The sequence below is a fragment of the Rhineura floridana genome, chromosome 10, assembly GCF_030035675.1.
Source record: "Rhineura floridana isolate rRhiFlo1 chromosome 10, rRhiFlo1.hap2, whole genome shotgun sequence".
Classification (NCBI taxonomy): Eukaryota; Metazoa; Chordata; class Lepidosauria; order Squamata; family Rhineuridae; genus Rhineura; species Rhineura floridana.
Genome location: NC_084489.1, coordinates 56,876,019 through 56,900,259, shown reverse-complemented (window position 1 = coordinate 56,900,259; position 24,241 = coordinate 56,876,019). Strand labels below are relative to the sequence as shown.

Here is a 24,241-nt window from a genome sequence, read left to right as displayed (position 1 = left end):
AAAGTTGACAACAAGAACATTGAGCTTGTCAAGGATTATCAATACCTCGGCACAGTCATTAACCAAAATGGAGACAATAGTCAAGAAATCAGAAGAAGGCTAGGACTGGGCAGGGCAGCTATGAGAGAACTAGAAAAGGTCCTCAAATGCAAAGATGTATAACTAAACACAAAAGTCAGGATCATTCAGACCATGGTATTCCCATTCTCTATATATGAATGTGAAAGTTGGATAGTGAAAAGAGTGGGTAAGAGAAAAATCAACACATTTGCAATGTGGTGTTGGAGGAGAGCTTTGCGGATACCATGGACCTCAAAAAAGACAAATTAAACCAGAACTATCTCTAGAAGCTAAAATTATGAAACTGAGGTTATCCTACTTTGGACACATAATGAGAAGACATGATTCACTAGAAAAGACAATAATGCTGGGAAAAACAGAAGGGAGTAGAAAAAGAGGAAGGCCAAACAAGAGATGGATTGATTCCATAAAGGAAGCTACAGATCTGAACAGGGTGGTTCACGACAGATACTATTGGTGATCGATGATTCATAGGGTCGCCATAAGTTGTAATCGACTTGAAGGCACATAACAACAACAATATATTACTATATTTCTTATTTATATATATACATGAACACATGGTAAATATATGCTACTTTGCAGGTAATGAGACAGAAAGTTTTTAAGATGTGCATCTTGAACCAAAGTGGGTTTATGCAAAAGTACACCCTGCTGAATTCAGTTGGACATAAATTTCCCAAGGGAGCCTGCATTAGATTGCAACCTTATTATTTTAAGTTAGCTTGCTAACTTATTTACAGAATACATGAGTCACTTTTCCAACTCTGATGTTGGTGTACTCAAAGTGGTGTTGAGATTGTTTAATTTAAAGATGGGTTCCCTCTAAATCTTTTAAATGTAAGACCTATCATTCAGAATGTTAAAGAAACATGAAATAACTCACCATGGTATCCTTGGGTGGAAGCTGCATACTGATACCTCTTAATAGGCCAAGAATGTCTGTTGCTTACACCTATAGAAAGAATTTGGGTAGTGGAGAGGAGAGAATTTATAGTGGAAAGGCCTGTGTTTTTTTTAAAAAAGTGTCCTAATTATAATCTGAAGCCAATGATTTCTATTTTGAAATTAGTAGCTCACCTTTACAGTGTGTTGACCTGCTTTCTAGCGACTGAATGAACATAGGTGTGCACAAGTGGAGTGTACAAGAAGGGATCACCTTGGTGAAGAAAGCCAATCTATAGTGTCATGGTTTATTTGGAAGGTAAACATTTTTCCTCAAGTAAGACTAGAGGTTGTCAGTGTTATAAATGACTGTCTTTTTTCTTTGTGCATTCGTTGGAACTGGGCACTAGAAACCACACCTGCAACCTTTCTGAACCAGTTGCAAAAGCTAATATGATTTATCCCTTTTTTGGCAAGTTAAGATCTTATTAAATAATAACTACATCTTTCCTAGTTCTCATGAGTAACTACCAAGCCACTTTGCAAAACACTGCATAGCAACTAACCATCTTTTGACTGTAATGCTGTGTTTTCATATTAGCAAAGCTTGTGCATTTGTACAGTAGCCTCTTAATAAGAGAACAGTGCCTAGGCGGCAATCCTATATCCATTTACTCATATGTAAGCCCAATTGATCTTACTTCTGAGTAGACACATGTAGGATGTACTATTAGAAAGTTACTGTTCTAGCTGGGGTGACTGTTTTGTGATCCTCCAAATGTAGCTGAATTGCAACTCCTGTCATTTCTGATGCTGGCTGGAGCGAATGGGAATTATGGTTCAGTAATGTCTAGAGGGCCACAGGTTAGCCACCTCTGTACCATGATGCTAAATATCGGATTAGAGCAATGACTTTTCTAAGAGATAAGTGTGGATTTTCCACATTCTTGGTGCCTTGCACCAGGAGGGTCTGTGGGAGGGAGGATTGCTGTCCTTACAGTTTAACAAAACTGGTCTGATGTTTCAAATGTATGTGGTAAATCATATTTGCATAATTACTATAATTTGCATAACTGATGAAGCTAGACTTGTAGAATTAGGCGGTTCAAATTATGTGGGTTTCTTCTTAACTCAGAGTAAACAGAGCTTCTTGTGAAAACTGGTGGCTGGTGGGTTGACAAGAGGACAAGATGGTGTTGGGCTGGTGACCAGTAGGCATTACTGTCTCTAGTAGTTTTTCATGAAGCCTGCAAGTTTGAAGACGTAACTGTGGTTAAGGGGGAGTTATGTCTATGCTCTGTCTGGGAATGGACTGCCAGGGTCGTTGCTATGGTAGCCATCTGATAGCGACCGGGAAAGTTCTAACAGAGTCTATGTGTTGTTCCCTCTTCTGAATTATGCCTCTGAGCTGAGAGGTTGTCTTTTGTGTTTATCTATGGAGAGAGATGTACCAGAAGGGGGGTGACTGAAGAATCTCTACATGTATTTACTCTTAAGCCTCTGCCCTTAATGTCTTTCAATAAAGACTCTTAACATGCTCTGAAGAAGTCTTCTTGCTCAACTTAACTCCAACGTAATGTATGCTGTTTCACACAACAACGCACACAAGCCAACAGATGGCACCTGGGTCTAATGGGATGGAGGCATTTGATGATCTCCCCTTCATGCTGTCCCTCATCCCTGGGTTGAAATTGCTAACAGGTGCTGTCAGAGTTACATGAGATTTATTTATGAGAACACATGTGTATGTGTGTTCTTTCATTTTCGTTATTCATCCTTGACTGGGAAAGAGCATTTTATCCCAGTCAGATAGCTTGACACCACCATTTTCCTGTCCTGCCTTTGTGTTCATTTCCCATAGCAGAGAAGAGAGTGTACACTAGGTATAGATTAGCTTATCCAACTAGCTGGCTTCCATGTGCATCTTTAATTGCAACTATACATTATATAAGATAGTACAAATTACTATATTGTATCTGTAGTGAAAGAGGGGACCCTTCCCCGTCTGCTCTCACTGTCCCGGGAGTCAATCCCCAAGCCTTGGGCAATTGATCCCAGCAAATCCTGGTTTGCACGCTCACACCAACCCTGCAAGGTAGTAACGGCCACCACCCTTCAGACTGGTTAGCTACTCTGGGGCAAAGGGAACTCCAGAGCCCAGTTAAACACCAGAGCTTCTCAGGGCAAGAGTCTAAATATACTCCTTGCCCCTTCTAAAGTCTCAGGTAAAACGTTCCTTTGTTACACGGTAGTTGTAGTCGAATGGCAAGGACTGAATTTAGGAACTGATCCCCCTCTCTGGAATGAACACACATTGGTTAAAGTAATTAAAGTTTATTAAAAAGAAAAATATAAAAGTATTACAAAGAACAAAGAGGTGCACAAAATAAGTTTTAGCAGCAAATTGAATCCTGTTACCATACGCCCAAACGGGTAAGGTTTGGTAAGAAAAACAGTAAAATGAGTTCTTGACACAAATCAAAATAACAAAGCTTTCTGGCCTAAGCTATACTTACAGACCATAGGATAGCGTTCTCCCCTCAGGGAATTGCGAGTCAGGATGGAAATGGAGCCACAACAGAACATCACCAAAGAAACAAGGTGGTGCTCCGAAGTGGGACACTTAACCCAAAGTTCTGAGCTTCTTCTTATGGAAAAAATCTTCTGCCCAGCCAGAGACAATTAACCAATTAACATTTTCATCAAAGGGATGAAAAAACTATGTTCCCACAGCACCTGGCACCTCCTCTTGGTTTCCCATAACAAACTCAAGGAGTTTTACGGCCTTGACGGAGCCAGGCCCCTTCTGCTGATAAGAAGGTGCGAAGCTAACTGTAAGCTGATACAGCTGTGTTGTAAAATCCCCAAGTCACAGTGATGGGGGGAAATCAAATGTTTAACTGCTTGCTAGCAGGTTAACAAAAAAGATGTCAAGGGGAAAAAATCCCCACAAGGCTTTGGTGTTCAGCCATTTTAACTGCAGGCCAGGATAAAGCTGGCAAGCTGGCACAACAGTATCTATATGGTGGAAATGTATAGAGTTCCATTTCTCCAAAGAGTTTTTCTAAAAAAGAAAGAGGGTAATTTAGGGAAAATGGCAAAGAACCAAATTTCACTTATGTATTCTTGATGCACCTCAGTTTACTTTGACACGTGCCTATTGCAAAAGAAAACATTGGGTTAGATTCAAAAGAGAAATGGCCAAAGGCAAATATCTTTCAAGTAGCAAACATACACCAGAATAAAGTGGCGTAAACTTATAAACAATCAATAAGCAAATGGAGCTTGATCCAATTAAAGATATTTTATCGATCAATCACCTGCCTGTTAACTGATCAACCGAAACATCTTTAAGCAGCTTCAGAAAACTTGCAGTCCTAATAAAATGGTACAGTCTTTCCCTAAATGGTAAGCTCTCTTAGTTAAAATAGAAAGAAATATAATTCTGAAATTGTGCTGCACGATCTATCTTTCCACCAGTTGGCACTCAAGTTACAAAAACACCAACATCACAAGCATATTAAAACATTGTGAATGGCATTTTTATAAAAAGGTAATGAATGTTAAAACTTTCTAAAAAATGAATAGCATAAAACAAAATTACCTTGTTAATGAAGTGGTGTTTCTTCTTGCCCCTTAACTTTTCTACCAGCATAGCTGATGATATACTTCTATATATGAACGACTACAACTTACTATCCCTGAAATTCAGAAAGAGCATATATGACTACTCAGAAGAAAATCTCACTGACTTGAAAAAGGCTTACTTTTCTATAGGACAGTAGCCTGAGGTTTATGCTGCAGTCCTATATACACTTACCTAAGGATTCAGTCCCATTGAACTCACTGGGATTTATTTCCAAACTGGTAGGATTGCACTGCCAGTGCTATAGTAATTGTTTTAAAAATCAGGTTTTGTTATTATATAAAACTTGCAAGTCATCTCCAGTTCATAGAAGCTTTCCCCCTGGAATAATCACAACCTGTTGATGACTAGCTACAAAGCAGAATGAAAAACTTTGTGGCCAAAACTTTGATGTTCCTCCAAGTACAACCAGTGAATTGATGTTGCCTACCCCTTCCTTAAGCTAGCTAGGATTGTCTTTCTTGCAACAGAGATTCTGAACAAGATTTCATTTCTGTTTAGTACTTTCATATGAAAGCACTGAAGTACGTTGTGGCAAAGGAGCATATCAGGAGTTCTTCTTTGTCTTGACTACTGCTGTGCAATTTGGTGGTTTTGTAAATGCAGTTCTAAAAATCCTTTGCCGCTGGACGCCTAGGTGCAAATTCCTTCATTTCCCGTAGCTCTCCACCCCCACCCCCACTCATGCAGAGATGCCTGCCAATTCTTTTTCATTTGCAAAATATGTAATTTTTAAATCTACATTGAGAGCCAGTGTGGTGTAGTGGTTAGAGTGTTGGACTATGACCTGGGAGACCAGGGTTTGAATGCGCACTCAACTGTGATGCTCTTGGGTTACCTTGGGACAGTCACAGTCTCTCAGCCTAACCTACCTCACAGAGTTGTTATGAGGATAAGATGAGGCGGAGAACCATGTGTGCCACCTTGAGGTCCATGGGGGAATGGTGGGATATAAATAAATTAAAAATAAAAAAACTCTCTGCTTCTTCCTCGCCCTTTTTATTTATTCTATTCATTTATTTTAAAATATTTATATGTCATCTTTCTGAATAAAAAACCCCCTCCAACACAGTTTACATATTAAAATAAGAGTACATGGACTATAACAAAATAAAACAGCCCCAGTGCTACTCTTAATAATAATCAAATAAATTCTATAAATCATAGTTCATAAAAATCAGCAGTGAAGGATCCCCACCGCTACCTCAGACAGAGGTGTTTTCACAGCTTTTTGAAAAGACTGAAGTGTGGTAAGATAAGATTCCAACTACAGTGTCAGGGCCAGCTCAAGACATTATGCCACCTGAGTCAAAGGACAAGGGAACAGCCCCAACCTATTCCATGTACCAAAGCTGATTGGAGAGACAGCTGAATTTTCCAGAGTTACAACACTGGCAAGGATTTAGCATGATATGCTGTGTAACACACATACCTCTAATCAAAACAGAAGGGCCAGGGCGGTTGCTGCTGCCACACACACACACGCACACACCACGAGTATCTGCTGCTCAAGGAGGTTGCCTCACTCTGCCTAATTGTAGGGCTGGCTCTGTGGAGTGGAGTGGACTTCTTACCTTAGCAACTTCAACTTACTTTGTACGTTGCCCGGAGGCGCATCGCAGCAGATGATAAATATAAGTACTAGGGGCTCCTCCCCTGGTTGCTTTTCTCACCAACCCCGCCTACTGTCACCAAACTTCCACTCTTCCCCTCCAGGTTGCCAAACCTCCCCCTTGCCCCCCCTCAGGTCACCAAATCTCCTCCTAGCCCACACAGGTCACCAGCACTCCCCCTTCCCCCCACAAGTTGCCAGTGATGCTGAGACAAATATAATATAGGAAGAGATAAATGGGCAGGGCTGGCTATACTATTAGGCAGATTTAGGGTGTGCAAAGCAGTAGTAAGTTGAAAGGCAGAACTAGGGGTGCCATGTGCCCTGTCCTGCACCCTCTGTGCTAGTGTTCTTCAGCTTTGAGTCCCCAAATGCTGTTGGACTACAACTCCCACAATCCCCAGCTAGCAGTCAGGGATGATGGACGCTGTAGTCCAACAACATATGGGAACCCAATATTGAAGATCACTGCCTTATGCTCGTCTGCTGCCTTCTGGTGCAGTGGAGGACTCTGACCAATTATGATGTAAAATTCATGTGCCCAGGAAAGGATGTGCCATCTTGTCCTTTACTTTAGGCACAAAAATGCCTTAGGCTGGACTTGGTAAAGGTGAAATGACTGAGGGATCTAATGGTGCTATTATTCTTGTAGGTGCAACAGAAACATTTGTTCTTAAAACAGTTTGTTTAATTGTGATGGGAATATATAGAGTATAAATGCTGATGAGCAATGTTTATGCATAGAAATGTATGAATATGAATATAATTTATTTACAGTCCACTAACCGCAATTAGAGAGTTATGTGTGGAAAACAAAATACATTTATTTTATTGAATATGGTAAAAATACAGTAAAAATACAATAATTAATATATAGCAACAGGTAATAGTGTATCCCAAGAAGCTAGAATGAAAGCACTTGTGTGTTATTTATTTATTTATTATTTATTTATTGCACTTGTATACCGCCCCATAGCCGAAGCTCTCTGGGCGGTTTACACCAACCAAAAACATTAAAACAAATATACAATTTAAAACACATATTTTAAAAACAATTTAAAACACAATTTAAAAATTTAAAACAATATAAAAACAATTTAAAACACATGCTAAAATGCCTGGGAGAAGAGGAAAGTCTTGACCTGGCGCCGAAAAAATAACAGTGTTGGCGCCAGGCGCACCTTGTCAAACTAATCATTCCATAATTTGGGGGCCACCACTGAGATGGCCCTCTCATGTTCCTTCATTTAAATTGATCTATCCTGAGTAGATCTAGCATTTGATACAACCCACAATAGTTTATGACTTAGGCTGCAATCCAATACATACTCACCTGCAAGTAAGTCCCATTGAGCCCAATGGAGCTTACTTCTGAGTAGACATGTATTGGATTGTAGCCTAAGGAGAAAGCCCCAGGGAAATCAGCGGGACTTAGTTCTGAACAAAAATGCATGAGATTGCATTATTAAGCTCTATGACAATACATTTACATCACTGTACACAGTGTAAATGCTAATGTTCTTTCTTGACTTTCGGTTCTCAAATCCACAGGTGTGTGTTAATGTTTCATTATAATTACTAAACTACCCAAAAGGACACTGCTGCAGATGCAAGAACCTTACAATTACAACTACTGTACATTGTTTCCTTTTACGTAAAGTTAGCTCCCACAATTTTGCATACAAAAGTTAAAAATTGTTGTTATCCCCTCCACCCCCCTGGTTTTAAAGCAGGTAGCATTAAATTCTACTTGCACCATATTTTTCTTGCAAGTATGGCTCAGTCATAGCCTCATTCACAGGCTTGTCTCTATTGATTGGCACTTCACAATAATATACACACTGGGGAATACTATAGGTGATTTTATTAGATCCTGAGTCCATTTTAGGAAGAACGAATTTAGAATTCCAATTCACATCCATTAATCCAATCCAAAACCACGAAGTCCATTGACCACACTTTAAATAGGAAAAGGATTCCATTGTGTAAGACTACAAACACACTCTCCACACAATCATGATCACCTTCAAATGTAAGGAAATCCTGTCACAGAACAATGGAAATCTGTAGGAAATTGCATGTGATCTGTATGCTAATTGTCCTGTGTGCCATTGCAGGTATACATTTCACATTATATCCACACAGTGCACACGGCCTAGGAAGGCCTAGTCAGATTTGTGATATTGAAATGCCCCTTAGCATACAATAAGACTAAAAGCCATAGTTCTTTTATTGTCATGGCTTATACCATAGACCAGCCAATTTGATGCCCTCCAGATGTTTTGGACTACAACTCCCATCATCCCCTTCCAGCACAGCCAATGGTCAGGGATGATGGGGAGCTGAAGTATAAAGAATCTGAAAGGCATCTGGTTTGGGAAGATTGCCATAAACTTACAATCAATGCAATTCATCTCATAATATGTGGTTCGCTGCATGTTGGGTTTCCATGTTACTCAGAGGAGGTAGGACAAAGATTGCAAATATTTCCTTCATTCCCAAAGACAAAAAAGGAGGGTACATTCATCTTCCAAATACCTTAGATATCCAGCAAGATCAACATTGATGGATTGCTAAGAATTGCTGGTTTTTATGTTACAGAGTAACAATGGAACAGATAATTTTTGAGCCAGTATTCAGTGTGTCTCAGTTGCTTAATCTTTTGTCACTATTGCAGATATATACTGAAATTGCACATTTGCTAAGAGCTTATACAGCTGACCTGCAATAGCTGCTGTTTTTCTGGCTTAGGTCTTTGGGTTTCCTTTCCCAGCCCTGTCGAATATTGGTTAGTGGTCTATCAATACATGGAAAGATGAGAAAAAACTTCATGACCAACACAATGCAAGGGATAATGAGAGAGAGGATATAAGCTGCAGGAAGGAACCAGGGGTAGGATGCAGTATTCAGGAACCTCTTCCCACCATAGACCAATGTGTGGGCAGTGCACAAAACCAGTGTAAGGTAGCCCAGATAAGACTGTAGGAAGAAAAAAAAGAAGATATGTGATTACAAAGCTAAATTCCCTATGCATTCCCTAGGATGCTATTGTAAGTTATCTGTAACAAATCAAAGGGGTTCTGTCCTGTTATCAAAAGTTAACTTAAACGCAGCTCTCCTGCTACTCAGAGAGGATTTTCTTGGTCCACATGGGATAAAGAGGTGGATCATGTCTTTTGCCAGTCACTGCCTCTCAGCTGCAGAGGGAGGCAATGGTAAACCCCCTCTGAATACCGCTTACCATGAAAACCCTATTCATAGGGTTGCCCATAAGTCAGAATCGACTTGAAGGCAGTCCAAAAAATTAAGTCTCCTTGCAGGGTAGCGGTTTATGATGCATCAGGCTAATGGCTTAATGGTGTATGGTTACCAGGATCATGCTATTTGTAGACACCAATGTGTGCACAAATAGTCCTGAATCACACAAGCATGATTATTAGGCCTGTGAGGCAGAGTGCCCTTCTCTAGATTAGATAGGCATTGAATGAACAGTGTTTATATTCCACTTTTCCCGTTTCTTTAAAAAATAAAATCTTTTACCAAGATTACAATGTTAAAACCTGTAATTACAACATTACAAGACAAACTCAACAATATGTCATCCACTGAACCAATGAAAGGCCTTCAGAAACAAATGGGCCTTACACAAACGCATACAGTTCAGGGAAAAAGAACAGGGGTCATTCTATAAGACTGAGGCAGCCGCAGAGAAGACCTTAGTCCTTGAAGGAGGTATTAACTTCCAAAAGCAAGGGAAGCTGGAGAAGAGTATTTGAATATGGCCTCAGTGCATGGGTTGGATTGTGTCAGTCCCCTTTCCTCCCCATCTCCAGCCATACATTGAGACTGAGATAGGGAACCTGTGGCCCTCCAGATTACAATGGGCTCCAGCTTCCATCATCCAGTCAGCCTGGCCAATGTATCAGGGATGATGGAAGCTGTAGTGCAACAACATCTGGAGTGCCACAGGATCCTCATCTCTGAATTAAGAAGATGCACACTGGGGCAGACTAAAAACTTACCTAGTCCAGCCCCTGAGAGTACTGGGTCTTACTTTTGAGCAGATATGCGTAGGAACACATTGAAAGTGAGGAAGAAGAAAAGTGAATTTGCTGGTGAGCATGCTCTTACCTGGACAAAGCGAAACTCTCTCCAGTTGACACTGTTGCTGACAGAGGGCAAGGATGTTATCCCCAGGAGAACAAACAGGAAGAACCCCAAGATACCCAGCGCAACATAAGAGTCACTGATCCAGCCATTTGCATAGTTAAATGGATCTGTTTTGTTGTTAAATACCTAAGGTGATAAATGTTTTTAAAAGACTTTTTAATAAGCGGTAAGTATAGATAAATCAATATATACATAATTCAGCTATAAATGGCTTTAAAAATATGATGAATTATCCAAGGTGCTCTTGACAGTTTTGTAGGTGTGCGTCATATTGATAGAAAAGTTGTTATCAATCGGAATTCAGGACAAATTATATTACTGATGGCAAAAGACTTGAGATAACCCTGGATTCTCCCCCTTCTAGATTTGCCAGCATTTATTTCAATCAACAAAGGACAAGGTAGTATGTAGGAAAGTTTTTGTTTGTGATAGGTGACCAGACTTTTAAGAGGAGCCCCATGGAATGTGATTGGTTGCCTGACCTGACAAAATGTCTCCTTCAGCACAGACCTTGTTAAAATCTCCCCTTTGAAAGGTCCAGAACCTGACATGATGGACAGAGTGACATGAATGACGACGGAGTGAGAGAGGATCAAATCTCACCTGTGATGTGAGATGTCCAATGACTATTGGATAGACTAGGGGGGTTGTATGGGTCTGCTTTTCTGGTCTCATTTTGAGACTGAAATGTTAGAAAGGTCTCTGGACCTCAGCATGCTTTTGATGATGTAAATCATAATGTGCCAGGGACCAGAAGCTTAGGGTTTAGACCTAGTCCTTCTACATGGATCCCCCCAACAGCCCTTCACCCACATTGTGGTAAAGTGCATGGAACAGGACTGTAGTAAGTAAAGAGTTAATAATTGTAGGAGGGCCTATCTGCCTCCCAGAGGCTGAATGAAAAGTACACCTGGTTGCCATTGCTACTGTTAAGAAAGCTGAGTATAGTTTTAGGTTCTAACCCTCAGCTGTGGTTTATACCAAACTAAAATAGTACAGGGGTTGTCAAACTTTTTGGACCAGCAGGCGCATTTTGAATTTTGAGAAAGTGTTGTGGGCACCAGTCACAAAATGGCTGCCATGGGAGTGTGTCATAACACAAAGTGGCTGCCATAGCAGGCATGGCATAACACAACATGGCTACCATGGGAGCCATAGCATAATACAAAATTAGAGAGAATACAGTAATTGCTGCTGTCCACCCCCCACCCCCACCCTGGACATCCTCAGGCTTACCAAGGAAAGTCACCCATGTCCTGCTAGTCGATTTCTCTGCCACATACACAGTGATGCTGTTGCCATCTAATAACAACAGGGAGCATTCCTCAATACCAGGAAAAATATACAAGATGGTCACATCACATTCAGTCTCTTGCGCACATGCATATACTCGCCACACACGTACGGGCCATAGCCACACATGCATCTTTCACTCACTCATACACACTGCGTATTCATACCTCCCCCTGTCTCTAACACACAAACACACACCACACGTACATTTCTCTCTCTCCCTCTCTCTTTCTCCACCAAGTGTATCTCTCCCTCTCCCTCACACATGGGTATCCAAGAGGAGAAATTTCCGGTGTGTGTGTGTGTGTGTGAAAGTAAAATACCGAAAGGGTGGACTAGGTTAAGTTCTCAGAAAAAAAAAGAGAATAATGTTGTCTGTATGTTTTGCCTTGTATCTCAGGTTCTCAAACTGCTAGTGAAAGCTAGGAATCTGGGGATTACAGTTCATCCTGGTGACACCAAAGAGGGTCTTTGCAGGCCCCACAGTGCATGTGGTTGCTAGGTTGGTGATCCCTGATAGTAAGAAGCAGTGTCTGCTCTTACTGGAAGATTGAATGCCCCTGACTCGCTTTTACAACAATTGGATGTCTCCGTGGGAGTGCAGGGAGCAGCAGAGAGGGCGTGATCTGTGCTGGATGAAGCACAACAACCATGGAGTCCTGAGCCCTTCTGTGTTTCTGATGACTTCAGAGCCCTCCCTGCAGCCTGTATCTCTCCAATTTCCTCAAGGCTGGTGGTGAAGTGGGAGAAGAAACAGCCCAGCATCAACCTACCTGGGAAAGGACGTAACTGTTGATCCTCCATCTTACATAGTACCGAATAGGGATAACGAGTGTGTACAAAACATGGAGGAAAGCGTAAGCCAAGGCTACCAATCCAAGTTGTTTTCTACAGAGCATCCACTGGTCTAGCCAATCTGGGAAGCGGCTGTATTTTGTGCCTCTACATAACTGGAGAATAGCAGCAAAGATCCCAGGCAAGTAAACCAAAGCGAGGAGGATGAGTGCCACAATAGGGCAGACACGGTTTGGAATGGTGATGGCAATAAAGAAGGAAAAGTCTTTGCCTTTTTCAACATGGGAATAGATCACATCACGGATCACACAGTAGAAGAAGAAGAATGCACTGAGGGCAAGGGAGAGGTAAATGGGATATTTCCACATTGGGAACAGTTGCAAAGGGTAATTCTCGATTTCTGTCGCTGCTAAGAGAGATCCTTTATCCAATGGAGTAAGACCAAGGCTTCGAACAATCTCCATCACCTTTTCTTTTGACTTGCTGTCATCTCCACAGACAAACACCTGGAGCAGAAAACAACATCAACAATGTAATAAAGGAACAATTTCTTCTGTATAGAAACTATAGATAATTAGATCTGCACCCTCAAGTGGCAGAGTCTAGAAAGAATTTTATCTCATGTGATAAACACTTTGCCTAGAAAGTCTCTGAGTTAGGAATAAACATTTTAGCATTTGCTGAGTGAAAATATGGAAAATGGAATAGGACTGTCATCTTTTGTTTCCCTTTAAATGTGAGCATCTTTTGCCCCAGAGATGTCCTTACCTGCCTGCTTGCATCCAGCGCACCTGACTGCAGAGCCCATGCTGACACTGTGTTAAATGCTTTCACCACCTTGCTCCTTGGCACCAGCCAAGAAAGATATTCAGCATTGGATTCGGGGTACTGGTTCATTTTGAGGTTGTTGCTCACATCCACTAGCACTTTCCCACGAAGAATGTCCCCTAGGTTTTCAAGAAAGCTGTAATGTACTCTTTGGACTGCTAAAATGATAACGTCAGATGTTTCTGCAGCTTCTGCATATGGTAGCACTGTGGCTCCTTCAGGGATCAGTCCAGGAGCCTGAATGCTTCGGCTTCCAAACACTATAGAATAGCCACATTGCATCATTTTATATCCTAGTGATCTTCCAAAATCTCCTGTTCCAAAAATACACACAGTCTCCTTCTTGTTAGGTACATCTGAAGTAAGTAGAATCATTGTGCTGTTCTTCTCCATAATGGGCAGGTATGATGTCACCTACTAACATACAAGAATGTACATGTTAAGTCTCATATCGGCATCTGACAGGAATAAAATAACTCAGTCTAATTCTCAGTACAAGTTGGTATTGCACAAAGACCACCTTCCTCAGTTGATAGTTGCTCTGTGATTTACATATCAGCATGAAGGGTCACGTGAGATCACTGTCATTCATCCTGTTTCCTGCTGGCATTTGAAGTAATGCAAATGTAACACAATCAATAGTGGGGGGGTTGGCTTTGTTTTTAATGTGGTGTATAAAATTACACACACACACAAACACCATTTCATCACACAAGTGAAGAACGTAGAGGAGGAATTGTTTTTACTAATCCTTGTAGATGTGTGGGGATTTTTTTGGGGGGTGGGGAATCACAGCTAGGGAGGGAGAGGGATAAACCAGCAAACTTTTTCAGGCTGAAGGCCACATTCCCTTCTGGGCAGCTTTCTGAGGGCCACATGCCAGAGGTGGGCAGGGCCAGAGGCAAAAATGGGCGGAGAAAATGAATGTAATATTTGCCTTTGTAGGCTAATTTTATATATACATATCCCTCTCTATCCTCCATCCAGTCAAACAAAAGGCGCTATCAGAGTTCAAGGACACAGTCAGGCAAAAACACTAAAGGAGGGTGCAAAGTAGGGCTGGTGAGGTATGTGACTGAGGAGGAGGTGTAGCCTGTGGAGAGTCCTTTTTTTATATTTGTCTCCTTACGGTACAGCAATGCATTTTGCAAAGTTAACTTTAGAAGAACTGAAACTAGACCTCCCAGAGGATGCTGCTTAGGCAATTTCACTGCATTGTTTGAATTCACTCTCTGGCGTGTTAGACCATGCAGCAGACCAGCCATGTTAGAAAAATTTTCCAAGATATTCTAGTGGATATAAATTCTGCAGACTTCCCTTATGCAGATATTCCTGGGATTTGACACAACACACAAGAGATGTTTCAGTTACATGGCATCTTGCTCTGAATTTAATCTCTGCTTTTACCTCCTCATATACCTCATTGCAAAACTATGTGTAGATTTTGTTTTGGAGCGGGCAATATCTGTGTGGAACTTCAGCCTTGTGAATCATGAATAATGTTTACATGGATTTGTTGTTTTTATCAGAGCTCAGAGAATCTTTTCTTTCCCAGAACCTGGGCTCATTACATATATACCTTCGCTTCATTTTGCTAAGCTTCTTTTCTCCCTGAAGGGGATTTTTTTTAAAAAAAACATAAAGCAAATGGTTTTCTCTCTCAAAAATATTCCCCAGTGACTTTTAAAGTGCATGGAAGAAATAAAAGGATGCAAAGTTCAAAGGGTTCTATAGGGAAATCATGCCTGTAATAATGAACAATTTTACAGACCTGATCCATAAACAGGATTTTAGTCTATCCAAATTGTCCAATTCACAAGTTTGCAAATTAAGCTTGCAGTTTCACAGACGGTTACAAGTATGATATCAGCAGCAGAACCAGTGCAAGAATAGCTATGTCCTTTGTTCACTGAAACAATTTAAAGTATCAAAGTTTTAATGAGTCGTCTTCGTCCTCCCACTACCTCCCACTTATGATCTCTAGCTTCTGGTGATGGCAATGGCCAATTCCAAAGTTTAAGAACATCTGGTCATACCAAAGGCCTAAGTAACCCAGTATCCTGTTTCCCACAGTGGCCGGCCAGAAGCCTCTGGGAATCCCACCAGGGAGCCATAAAGGCAACCACACTCTCCCACCATTGTTCCCCAGCAACTGATCCTCAGAGTAGAGCTGTGCCAAAATCTGTCGTCCAATTTGCTGAAAGTTTTCTTAACCTGCAAAACAGGGCTTCCATTTTTCCCCACCTCATTCTTAGGGCACTTTAGATTGCTTTAGAATGTTGGTGGGTGTAGATTTTTGAGCTTACCTTATCACTGAGAGGTAGCGAAGGGTGGTGTTTTTTTTTTAATGTGTGTGTTTCTTTCCAGTAAACATTTCTCCAGCACTCCCCAACCTCCCTGGCTGCCTACGCTTCCTGATCCAACAAAGCCCCATGGGAGGAGTTACCTCACAATCTCTTCCCCTGGGCTTTAACTGATGTGTGGGCACATCAAGGTTATAAAGGCTATAAGGCTATAAAGTGAATACCTTGGCCACCTCAAAAGCAAAGCGAGTATGACAAAAACCCTGCACCCCACCCTGAGAATTTCACCAAAATTATCTCTCCTCTTGGCCAATTTTTGAATGCAAGTTCTTTTCTCATTAACTGGTGGGAAATATTAAGGGTGGGGAAATGGGAGAATTTGGGGACACAGTACTAATTCGCAGGCATGCTGCCTTGCATACAACCACCATGACTGGTACATTTAACAAAATTAGTGCTAGCTGAGGTGCAGATCCAGAGAGGCAAAAAAGCAAAATTATGATGAGACTTCAAGGTTAAAAGAAGTTTAAAATTAATACATATTACATTTACAACCCCACAGTGGTAGCTTGGTGACCATTAGGAAGGAAGGAAGGAAGGAAGGAAGCAAGGAAGCAAGGAAGGGAACCCAAGAGGCCGGGCCAGAGCCAATGACAGGCAGAGCCAACTAATTCTCATTTTGTCCCCATCTCCCTCCCTGCTGAGTTCTACAGCACTAATGAAGTTGAGGAGGAGGAAGCTGACAGCCAGGGCCACCCCCTGAAACTGAATGTGAGGGCTCATTCATATGGGAGTTAAACTTAGTATTAAAGACGCAGCTTTTGCCTTTGCGATAGATTTGCAAGGTTCACACTTCCTACCTTCCAATCTGCTGTTTTCCATTCACACTAGTTGGTGTTACTCTGGAAAGGTTTAGTATCGCTGTTTCCTTTTGGCCCTGGACCCAAATTTACATGCTTACTCCCTCCAGAGTAGGAGTATGGATATTACTAATGGAGAAGGGGAGGGTTTTTTTGTCAGTTTCATTGTTTCTTGTCAATTGCAGGCCTTTCCCAGCTGGAGCTGTGAGAGGGTTGGGGTGCAATTGACATGAAACTATATGAAACTGATTGGAGGAGGGAGTGTGTGAAAGTTAAAGCAGGCAGCAGCTGCTGCAGCTTTTGCAAGTGGTAAAGAAAGGGGGAGCCAGTGATGGGGCATAAGAGAGCCCACCCACTAAAAAAATATTGAAGCAAAGAGCCTACATGAAGCACAGCAAAGCTGAGACTGTGTTTCCTTTCTGCATTATAATTGGATTGGGTTGATATGGATTTAAAGGGGAAAACTGTGTTCTAACTTCTGCTTGCCTGCAGTGTCATGTGAACCATGCGAATTGCAAGGGATGCAAGTAGCACCACACACACACACACTAAATCGCCGTGTGGATGTGCCCTAAGTCAGAAGGCAGACTGGTGGAAGATGGCTGAGAGCAGACTGGGACTGGTGGAGCAGCAACCCATTTGCCCTAATGGGACAGCCTCAACTGCAACCCCATGTTACATATGGCAATGAAATGCTTTTTGTGTGTAGGTCTACTTCCAGTGATGTCACTATCCCCCCCAAAAAAGAAACTTCAAAATTGGTAGGCTGCTAGAATTACTTTTAGAATGAGGGCCAATGGAATTATGAATGTGTCTTACTTTGTTAGCAATACCTAGACTTGAAAACAAAAAGCAAACAAACAAAAAACCAGCTTCTTTACAACAGCTTTTTCTATACCAACTAAGAGAACGCAAACAATCACACCACCTCCCTAGTTGAGGACATTTTGTTGAAATAAATACCCCTAGTAAACTTTAGCTTAACATATAACCACCTCTTTAGGTGTGTTGATAGTCTACTTGGCCGCTAGATGGCAGTATGGGTTTGTTTTAGAACTTTATTGTTTTGTGTTTTTTCACATCAGCCTGGCTTTATAGGCTGCTGGAAAAAGGGACGACTAAAGAAATATATTTGTTTTTTTCAACAAATAAGTGAAACAGCATTTACTGTGCACTATATTTTTCCTAACTATGGCTCTGTCATCTTTCTGTTTCCCACCAAAACGGGGGGGGGGAGGGTGGAATATAGTGGCCGGGGGAATACAGTTTAGGACTGTCCTCAGTGATTAAATCTGGGTAAATTTTCACATGTCTAAAAAGTAGGTCTAAAGAAGAAGAAAATACTTTATTTGGCTTAGATCCAAAGACTCTCTTGTGCAAATGGAAGGCTATATGCCTCACTGCTGCAAAGTGTCTCCTCATTTTCACCGTTCCCCTCACCTCACTACAGTCTCCACATCCCATCCCATCCCATCCCATCCAGTGCCATTCTGGAGGGTCCCCCAACTCAAAAGCCACATTTTGGATGGCACAGGAGGCTGCAGGAGAAGGGTGCAGGAAAGCCCTGTTGCACAAGTGGAATCCCGCAGTCATGTCTTCAGATTCAAGCCTTTGTTTTTTGAACATACTGTGTATATGTTGCAGCAGGAACCATTTTCAAAGAGGCCTTTCCTCCTATGTGAGAATGAAGATGGAATGCGTCTTCTAAGATGCCTGCCATCTGCAATTTTCATAAGTGCTTATACTAAAAAATATTAAAGCTTTTTAAAATAGGGTTGCCAGGTTCAGGGCCTGAGACTGATCCTGTCTCTTTAGGAGAAGAGAAAGTCAGCCAAGTGCAGGTGTTCTTGCAACCCTGTAATAGGAAAAACCACAAGGTGGAATTCTCCCTTCTCGCTGCACAACTTTTAAAGATACAGAAGACCTCTTAGTTGCCAGGCCCAGCCTCTCAGGCCAGGAACCTGGTAACCCTACTTTTGAATGAACATAGGAAAGGATTGTGCTTGTGTTGTAAATCTTTCTCTCCCTCTCCAATCCTATTTTTAAAGCAACTAGGCAGGGCTTACATAGGTATCACTGCTTTTATTATGTAAGAAAGTAATACTGATGTTTAAAAAAATGTTCTGCAATGACCAACTGGTTGTGACAAACTATTATATGGGGTCTATGCATTTTTACATCTCCAGTGTGTGTATGTGTGTGTGTGTTTATGGAGTCTTCCCAACAACCCTGTGAGGTAGGGCTGCTGATTGGAAACCAAGGCAGCTCACAACAAGAAATAAATCCCTTTAAAATCCAATAACCATAAAAGTATAAACAGTTGCAAAACAGCTTAAAGTGGCATGATTCTGAATTTTGGGTTGGATGAGTGTTCCTTATCAGGTGAGGCTGCAGTTCTGTGCACGCTTCCCTGTTTGAGTAAGTCCTAGTGAATACATTGGGACTTACTTCTGAGCAAACAATCATAGGATTGCACTACAAATATCTTTATAGGTTTTGTAAATAATAAACATCTTTGACAGTCATGCTTATATAAATATTTCTTCATATTATGTCCCAATAAATATTTGATTTCATACTATGCTTGTACATAATTACTTCCTCTTCATTTTAAGTGTTCCCTTCTCCCTTTGGTTGTCATGGTTCCCCTCTATTGTTTTCATCCTGAGGGGCAGATTAGGCTGAGAGATGGTGAATAGCCTATGGTCACCCAGTAAACTTTATAGCTCATTTCTGTTTTTAAAAAATCAATTAAAAAGATTTACATGCAGGCAAAGTTTATTAAGTAGATCCACTCAATACATTTAAAGCACATCCAATTCGCATTTACGGAGCATTACTTCCCCCAAAGAATCCTGGGAAGTGTAGTTTCCCCCTCACAGTTATTGTTCCCACTACCCTTAACAAATTAGAGTTCCCATGATTCTTTGGTGGGATTCATGTGCTTCAGATGTGTGTTTCATGTGCTTTGAATGGATGGTGTGGATCTGCCCTAGGTAATTGAAAAGAACAATGTTAAAATATACTTTTTTAAACAGGGAAAGGGCTGTAGCTCCATGGCAGGCCATATGCTTTGTATGTAAAAGTCCAAAATGCAATTTCTGGAAAAACTATTGCCTGGAATCCTGAAGAGCCAATGCTAGTCTGTGTGATCAGTACTGAGCTAGATGGTATCAAATGGCCTGAGTCTGTATAAGGTAGATTCTTTTGTTCCTAAAAGTGGAAAGAGACCCAAGGGCCACAGTGACTCCAAAAGTTATTTATGTATTTTATTTACAACATTTATATACTGCTTTATTTAAAAAAAAACTCAAACGTGGTTTACAGAAGCAATAAAAACAATAAAAACAAAAAACAGTTGGCAAAAACAGTTAAATACAGGTATTTAAAAACATTCAAAATAATAAAACCAACAGTGAGTTAAAAACAGATAAAAAAACATAATAGCTTCTACATGCCTGGGTAGGCTTGCCTAAACAAAAATGTTTTCAGTAGGTGCTGAAAAGAGTACAATGAAGGCATCTGCCTAATGTCAATAGGCAGGGAGTTCCAAAGGGTAGGTACTGCCACACTAAAGGACTGATTTCTTACAAGAGCAGAACAAGTACTATGTGGCATCCGTAGCATGGAAAGCACACCTTGAACTTGGCCTGGTAGCAACTCGGCAACAAGTGCAGAGGTATTATGAGCTGATATTCTTGTCAGCAATTGTGCCACAGCATTCTGCACTAACTGCAATCCCTAGGTCAGGTTTTGCTGCATGGGAATTTCGTGACCTTGTCTGACTGGCTGCTAGGATTTTTTTAGTTTTGGTTAGGAACCCTGACTGGTTGTGGGATGCTGAGTTTTCTGTCTTATTCATAAGAAACCTGTTGTGGTTGGTATGGTATTGCATTTAGGAAATCATCACTGTCTTTTGTTTTTCTTTTTCTGTTTGCATTTCATTTACCTTTAACCTCACTCCCTTACATCCATAGAAGCAACAACAGTTCCATGCACTCAGCTCAACCCCCTTGAACCCACTGAACCCACTGATGATGCAGTTTATTGGTTGCATGATTATTTGTTTCTTACTCAATACTGGTAAAAGAGAATTCACATACTGGGAAGTGTGGCTGCAATTGTTGTTGTTCCCAAGCTGCTGTCTGTGAAGGTAGATCCAAACATGTGTGTTTTCTCTCTTTTAATCATTATTCACTGGAACTGGGTTGGCTGTCAAAGTGAGTTTATAGCAGCCCACAAGGTAGACAAAAAAAGACAGAGAATCTTCTTACTCTTATTCATTTCTGAAACCTCTTTCTGAAGTGAAGGGTCAAATCTGTAAAGAAATTTGGAGCAGCCATGTAGGGTATGGTCAGGGCATTCCAGGCAGGGGGTTGCCAACCCTGCTTGGATATGGATATGTTTGCAGAGGATCCCTATTCAAGCTTTATCAACAGCACAATCCAAACCACATCTACTCAGAAGTAATTCCTGTTTTGCTCTATGCGGCTTAGTAAGTGTGTTACGAATTGCAGCCTTCAGGGACATCCATCTTTACTCCTGAGTGCTCCCATTTAACATCACAACACTAGGCTCCTTTCTTCCTACAATGGCCTCCTGGTGACTGGCCTAGCCTGAGGCACTTAAACCCTTCTTCCCAGAAGCAAGTAGGCTAGATTAAATGTTCCCTACCTAGGCTTTATCTTTTAGCTAAGATTTCTATCTTACTTTCCAATCAGTGAAATTTTTTTGTTTGAATTGTATGCTCCAAGCAACTGTGGTTGATGCTTAATATATCATGCTCAATGACATCACTAGGGCCCGCCGCTGTGACATTAGTTGAGTCCGCCCCTGAAATCTCAGGCTTTGGGATGCTTCTGACCTGGCAACCCTACTCAGCACCCTTAACAAACTACAGTTCCCAGGATTCTTTGGGGGAAACCATGGCTGTTCACAGTGGTATAATAGTGCTTCAAATGTGTAATGTAGATGGTGCCCTAATCTAGTCTTGCTTATGTATACATTTCTTAACTTTTCCCAGATGCATGTTTTTCATCCTATTTGTCAAAATAAAGTAAGCTGCATTTTATTGTTCAGACTAGGGAAAAAATCCCCACATTTTTTCCTTTTTCTTATTTCATTAATACCCTGTTATGTTTTTCCAGTATTGCTACATCTGGGAAATAAGTACCGAACTCAAATAAAAAACAATGAATTACAAGATTGTTCTACTATGGGTTCTATTATGGAAATAAACAGGAAGAATCAAAGGGACTGGATGGTAATGTATTAAATTATCAGTATAATTTATTTTTTAAGGAAATGAGGTTCTTCTACTTTCAGACAAAAGATTCTGTGCCACGAATTTTGACACAGCAGATAAAACGAATTGTTAGAGGTGATAAATCCTCCCACTGAGAATGCACTGCTATTCTGCTCCGCACATCTCTGCCTTTTATCAGGAGAACACTAAAGCTGCCTGGAGGTTCTTGAGAACTATGAAGCAGGGGGCTAAAAATATGTGCCTAATGTTGTCTAAATCATAACAAACTACTGAAAGAGCTGCAAATCTCACTGCCTCAACCTGTTCCCATAAATACATAAGACCAGGCTTAAAAGTTGAGTTGTTTTCTTTGCATTTCCAGGGTTGTTGAACTGTTCAGGGTCTAAATGTATCAAGCGTTAATCCAGTCCAGTCAACCGCACAGTGAATTAGAAATGAGCCTATAAAATGCTGGAAGTTTCAACGGTGGAGACAGGCCTGAACCTAGATTGAAATGGATCTAGATAATCCGTCTCCTCCAGAAACACCTGTAGTTGCTCTCCCAGGATCCTTTCTACCACCTTACTCCAAAATTGAGTGTTTAGCAACTGGTTGATAGTTGTTGCATTCCAATCTTACCTAACATAGGCATTTTCGTATTGTTTTCCCCAATATAATGCATTTTTCTGTGTTATTTGAATATATGGATTTCTATGGACATTTTCCCCAATGTAGCATTTTTGTACACTTTTTTGTTGTTGTTGGAGACCTGCATAGCAAATTTAGAAGTGCAAATTTCAAAGGATAGCTGTGTTTTTGTTTGCATTTTGTTTAAGGAATTGAGGTTTGCATTAAAATTCAAACTGAACTGAATTTCTCCCTCAGCCCTATCTACTAGGTTTTAGCTAAGATTCTGCTTATGATAGGCTGGTAATTGTTAAATGCAGATCTCAGTGCAAGCCACAGTGTTCAGCATAACGTTAGAGTATGAGTTGCAGTGTACTTCATTACTGCTAGCAGTACAGTACAGGCCTGAGTGACATGCCCTAGGTCATGGCAGAATCTAGTGACCGTTATGCCAAGCAGCTAAAACAACACCTCTGGCTATAGCTTTACACTGAACAGTAGTTTGCTTGATGTTGCAACTGGGTCTTGTTGCCAGCTAGTGACGGTAAAGTGTCGGCAAAAACGCAATCTGCAATCTGCTCTTAGCACTTAGCAGTGTAAGGTATTGCGTAAGAACGTGTAACATAAACAGAAACTCATGCTGGAGGTAAAAGGAAACAGCAACAATAGCAAAGCATTCTTACAGAGGAACCAACATACTGTATGTGGAAATTAGCCCTCTGCCCCACTCACAACAGAGGACACACGTGCATAAAATTTGCAGACATTTTGTGTTTTATGCAAGTTTGTATCCTCTTTTGCAAGGGGCCTGGAGGGCCCAAAAATATAGCAGGAGCCACACACAAGTAATTAGTTGTCTTTTTGGTGCTGCACTTTCCTGTTGTAACCTGAACTATCTTATACCGGTCTGTAAGACCTGAGAAGTGTGTCTTTCCCCCTCATTATTGACGTTCAGAAGGAATTTAAAAATGTTCCTGTGTACCCAGGCATTTGAGGGCTGATTTTCTGGCACCCCTGAGATCATTGCTGCAGAGAATGTTTTTAACTGTTTTTAGAATGTTTTTAATATTTTATTATTGATTTGTCTTTCACCCTGACCTCCTTCAGGAGGAAGGGTGGGATATAAATTGAAACAAGAACAATGTCAACAAGTGAAGCTTCCCCATAAATTTCATTTCCATACTAGAAAAGACTTAACCTGCTAAATTCTTGCCTACCACACAGCTGTTCAAGGAACAAGAGCCTTGCTCTTCTCCAATGCCACCCCTAAACCATACAAAGATCTCAGACTTAATGAGCTGCATATTAGCTATGTTACTGCAGGTCTTGCATGAATTGATCCTAGGGGGACAACATTGAATTTAGTGCAAGATCAGGCTTGGTATTGAAGGGTGGTGATTGGGAAGTCAAAAGAGATTTAAGATTTACCGTAAACCACCCAGAGAGCTTCGGCTATGGGGCGGTATACGAGCATAATAAATAAATAAATAAATAAATAAAATTTACACATTCACCCTTGGCCAACCTTTGGGGACCAAATGTCAGCTGTAGGTGTGGCCACCCCGCACTCTCATGCACACACACACTCACACAGAAGCACACAGCACTTGCTTCTCAGCTGGTCTGTGGCACTTACAGATGCCGTCCTGGGCTCCTACTGGGTGGAAGGGCGGGATATAAATCAAATAAATAAATAAACAAATGTAGTCTATATATGTAGTCTATACATTTCATAAATAAATCAATAAAGTTACAATGTTTGGGGTTTTTTAGTTTAGGAAAAAGTGGGTAAGGGGAGTTGTGATGATGATGATGATGTTTGTATCCCATCCTTCCTCCCAAAGGAGCCCAGGGTGGCAAACAGTAAAAATTTAAAACAGTACAATTTAAAATTAA

At 41.0% G+C, this 24,241-nt stretch overlaps 1 protein-coding gene across 4 annotated transcripts in view; it reads right to left on the bottom strand.

Annotated features, from left to right (window-relative positions):
- Positions 1–7,087: 7,087 nt before the first annotated feature.
- STEAP4 (STEAP4 metalloreductase) overlaps positions 7,088–24,241 on the bottom strand; it is a 28,323-nt gene continuing 11,169 nt past the window's right edge. For 2 of the 4 annotated variants that reach the window (XM_061587670.1, XM_061587669.1), the window contains 4 exons: positions 13,251–13,727; positions 12,461–12,988; positions 10,356–10,520; positions 7,088–9,203 (listed from right to left, as the gene is read on the bottom strand). In XM_061587670.1, the coding sequence (XP_061443654.1) occupies positions 8,934–9,203; positions 10,356–10,520; positions 12,461–12,988; positions 13,251–13,703 (1,416 nt within the window). In that variant the 5' untranslated portion in view covers positions 13,704–13,727 and the 3' untranslated portion in view covers positions 7,088–8,933. Of the gene's footprint in view, positions 9,204–10,355; positions 10,521–12,460; positions 12,989–13,250; positions 13,728–20,576; positions 20,792–24,241 lie in introns of all 4 variants that reach the window. The other 2 variants (XM_061587672.1, XM_061587671.1) reach the window with 2 other exon arrangements.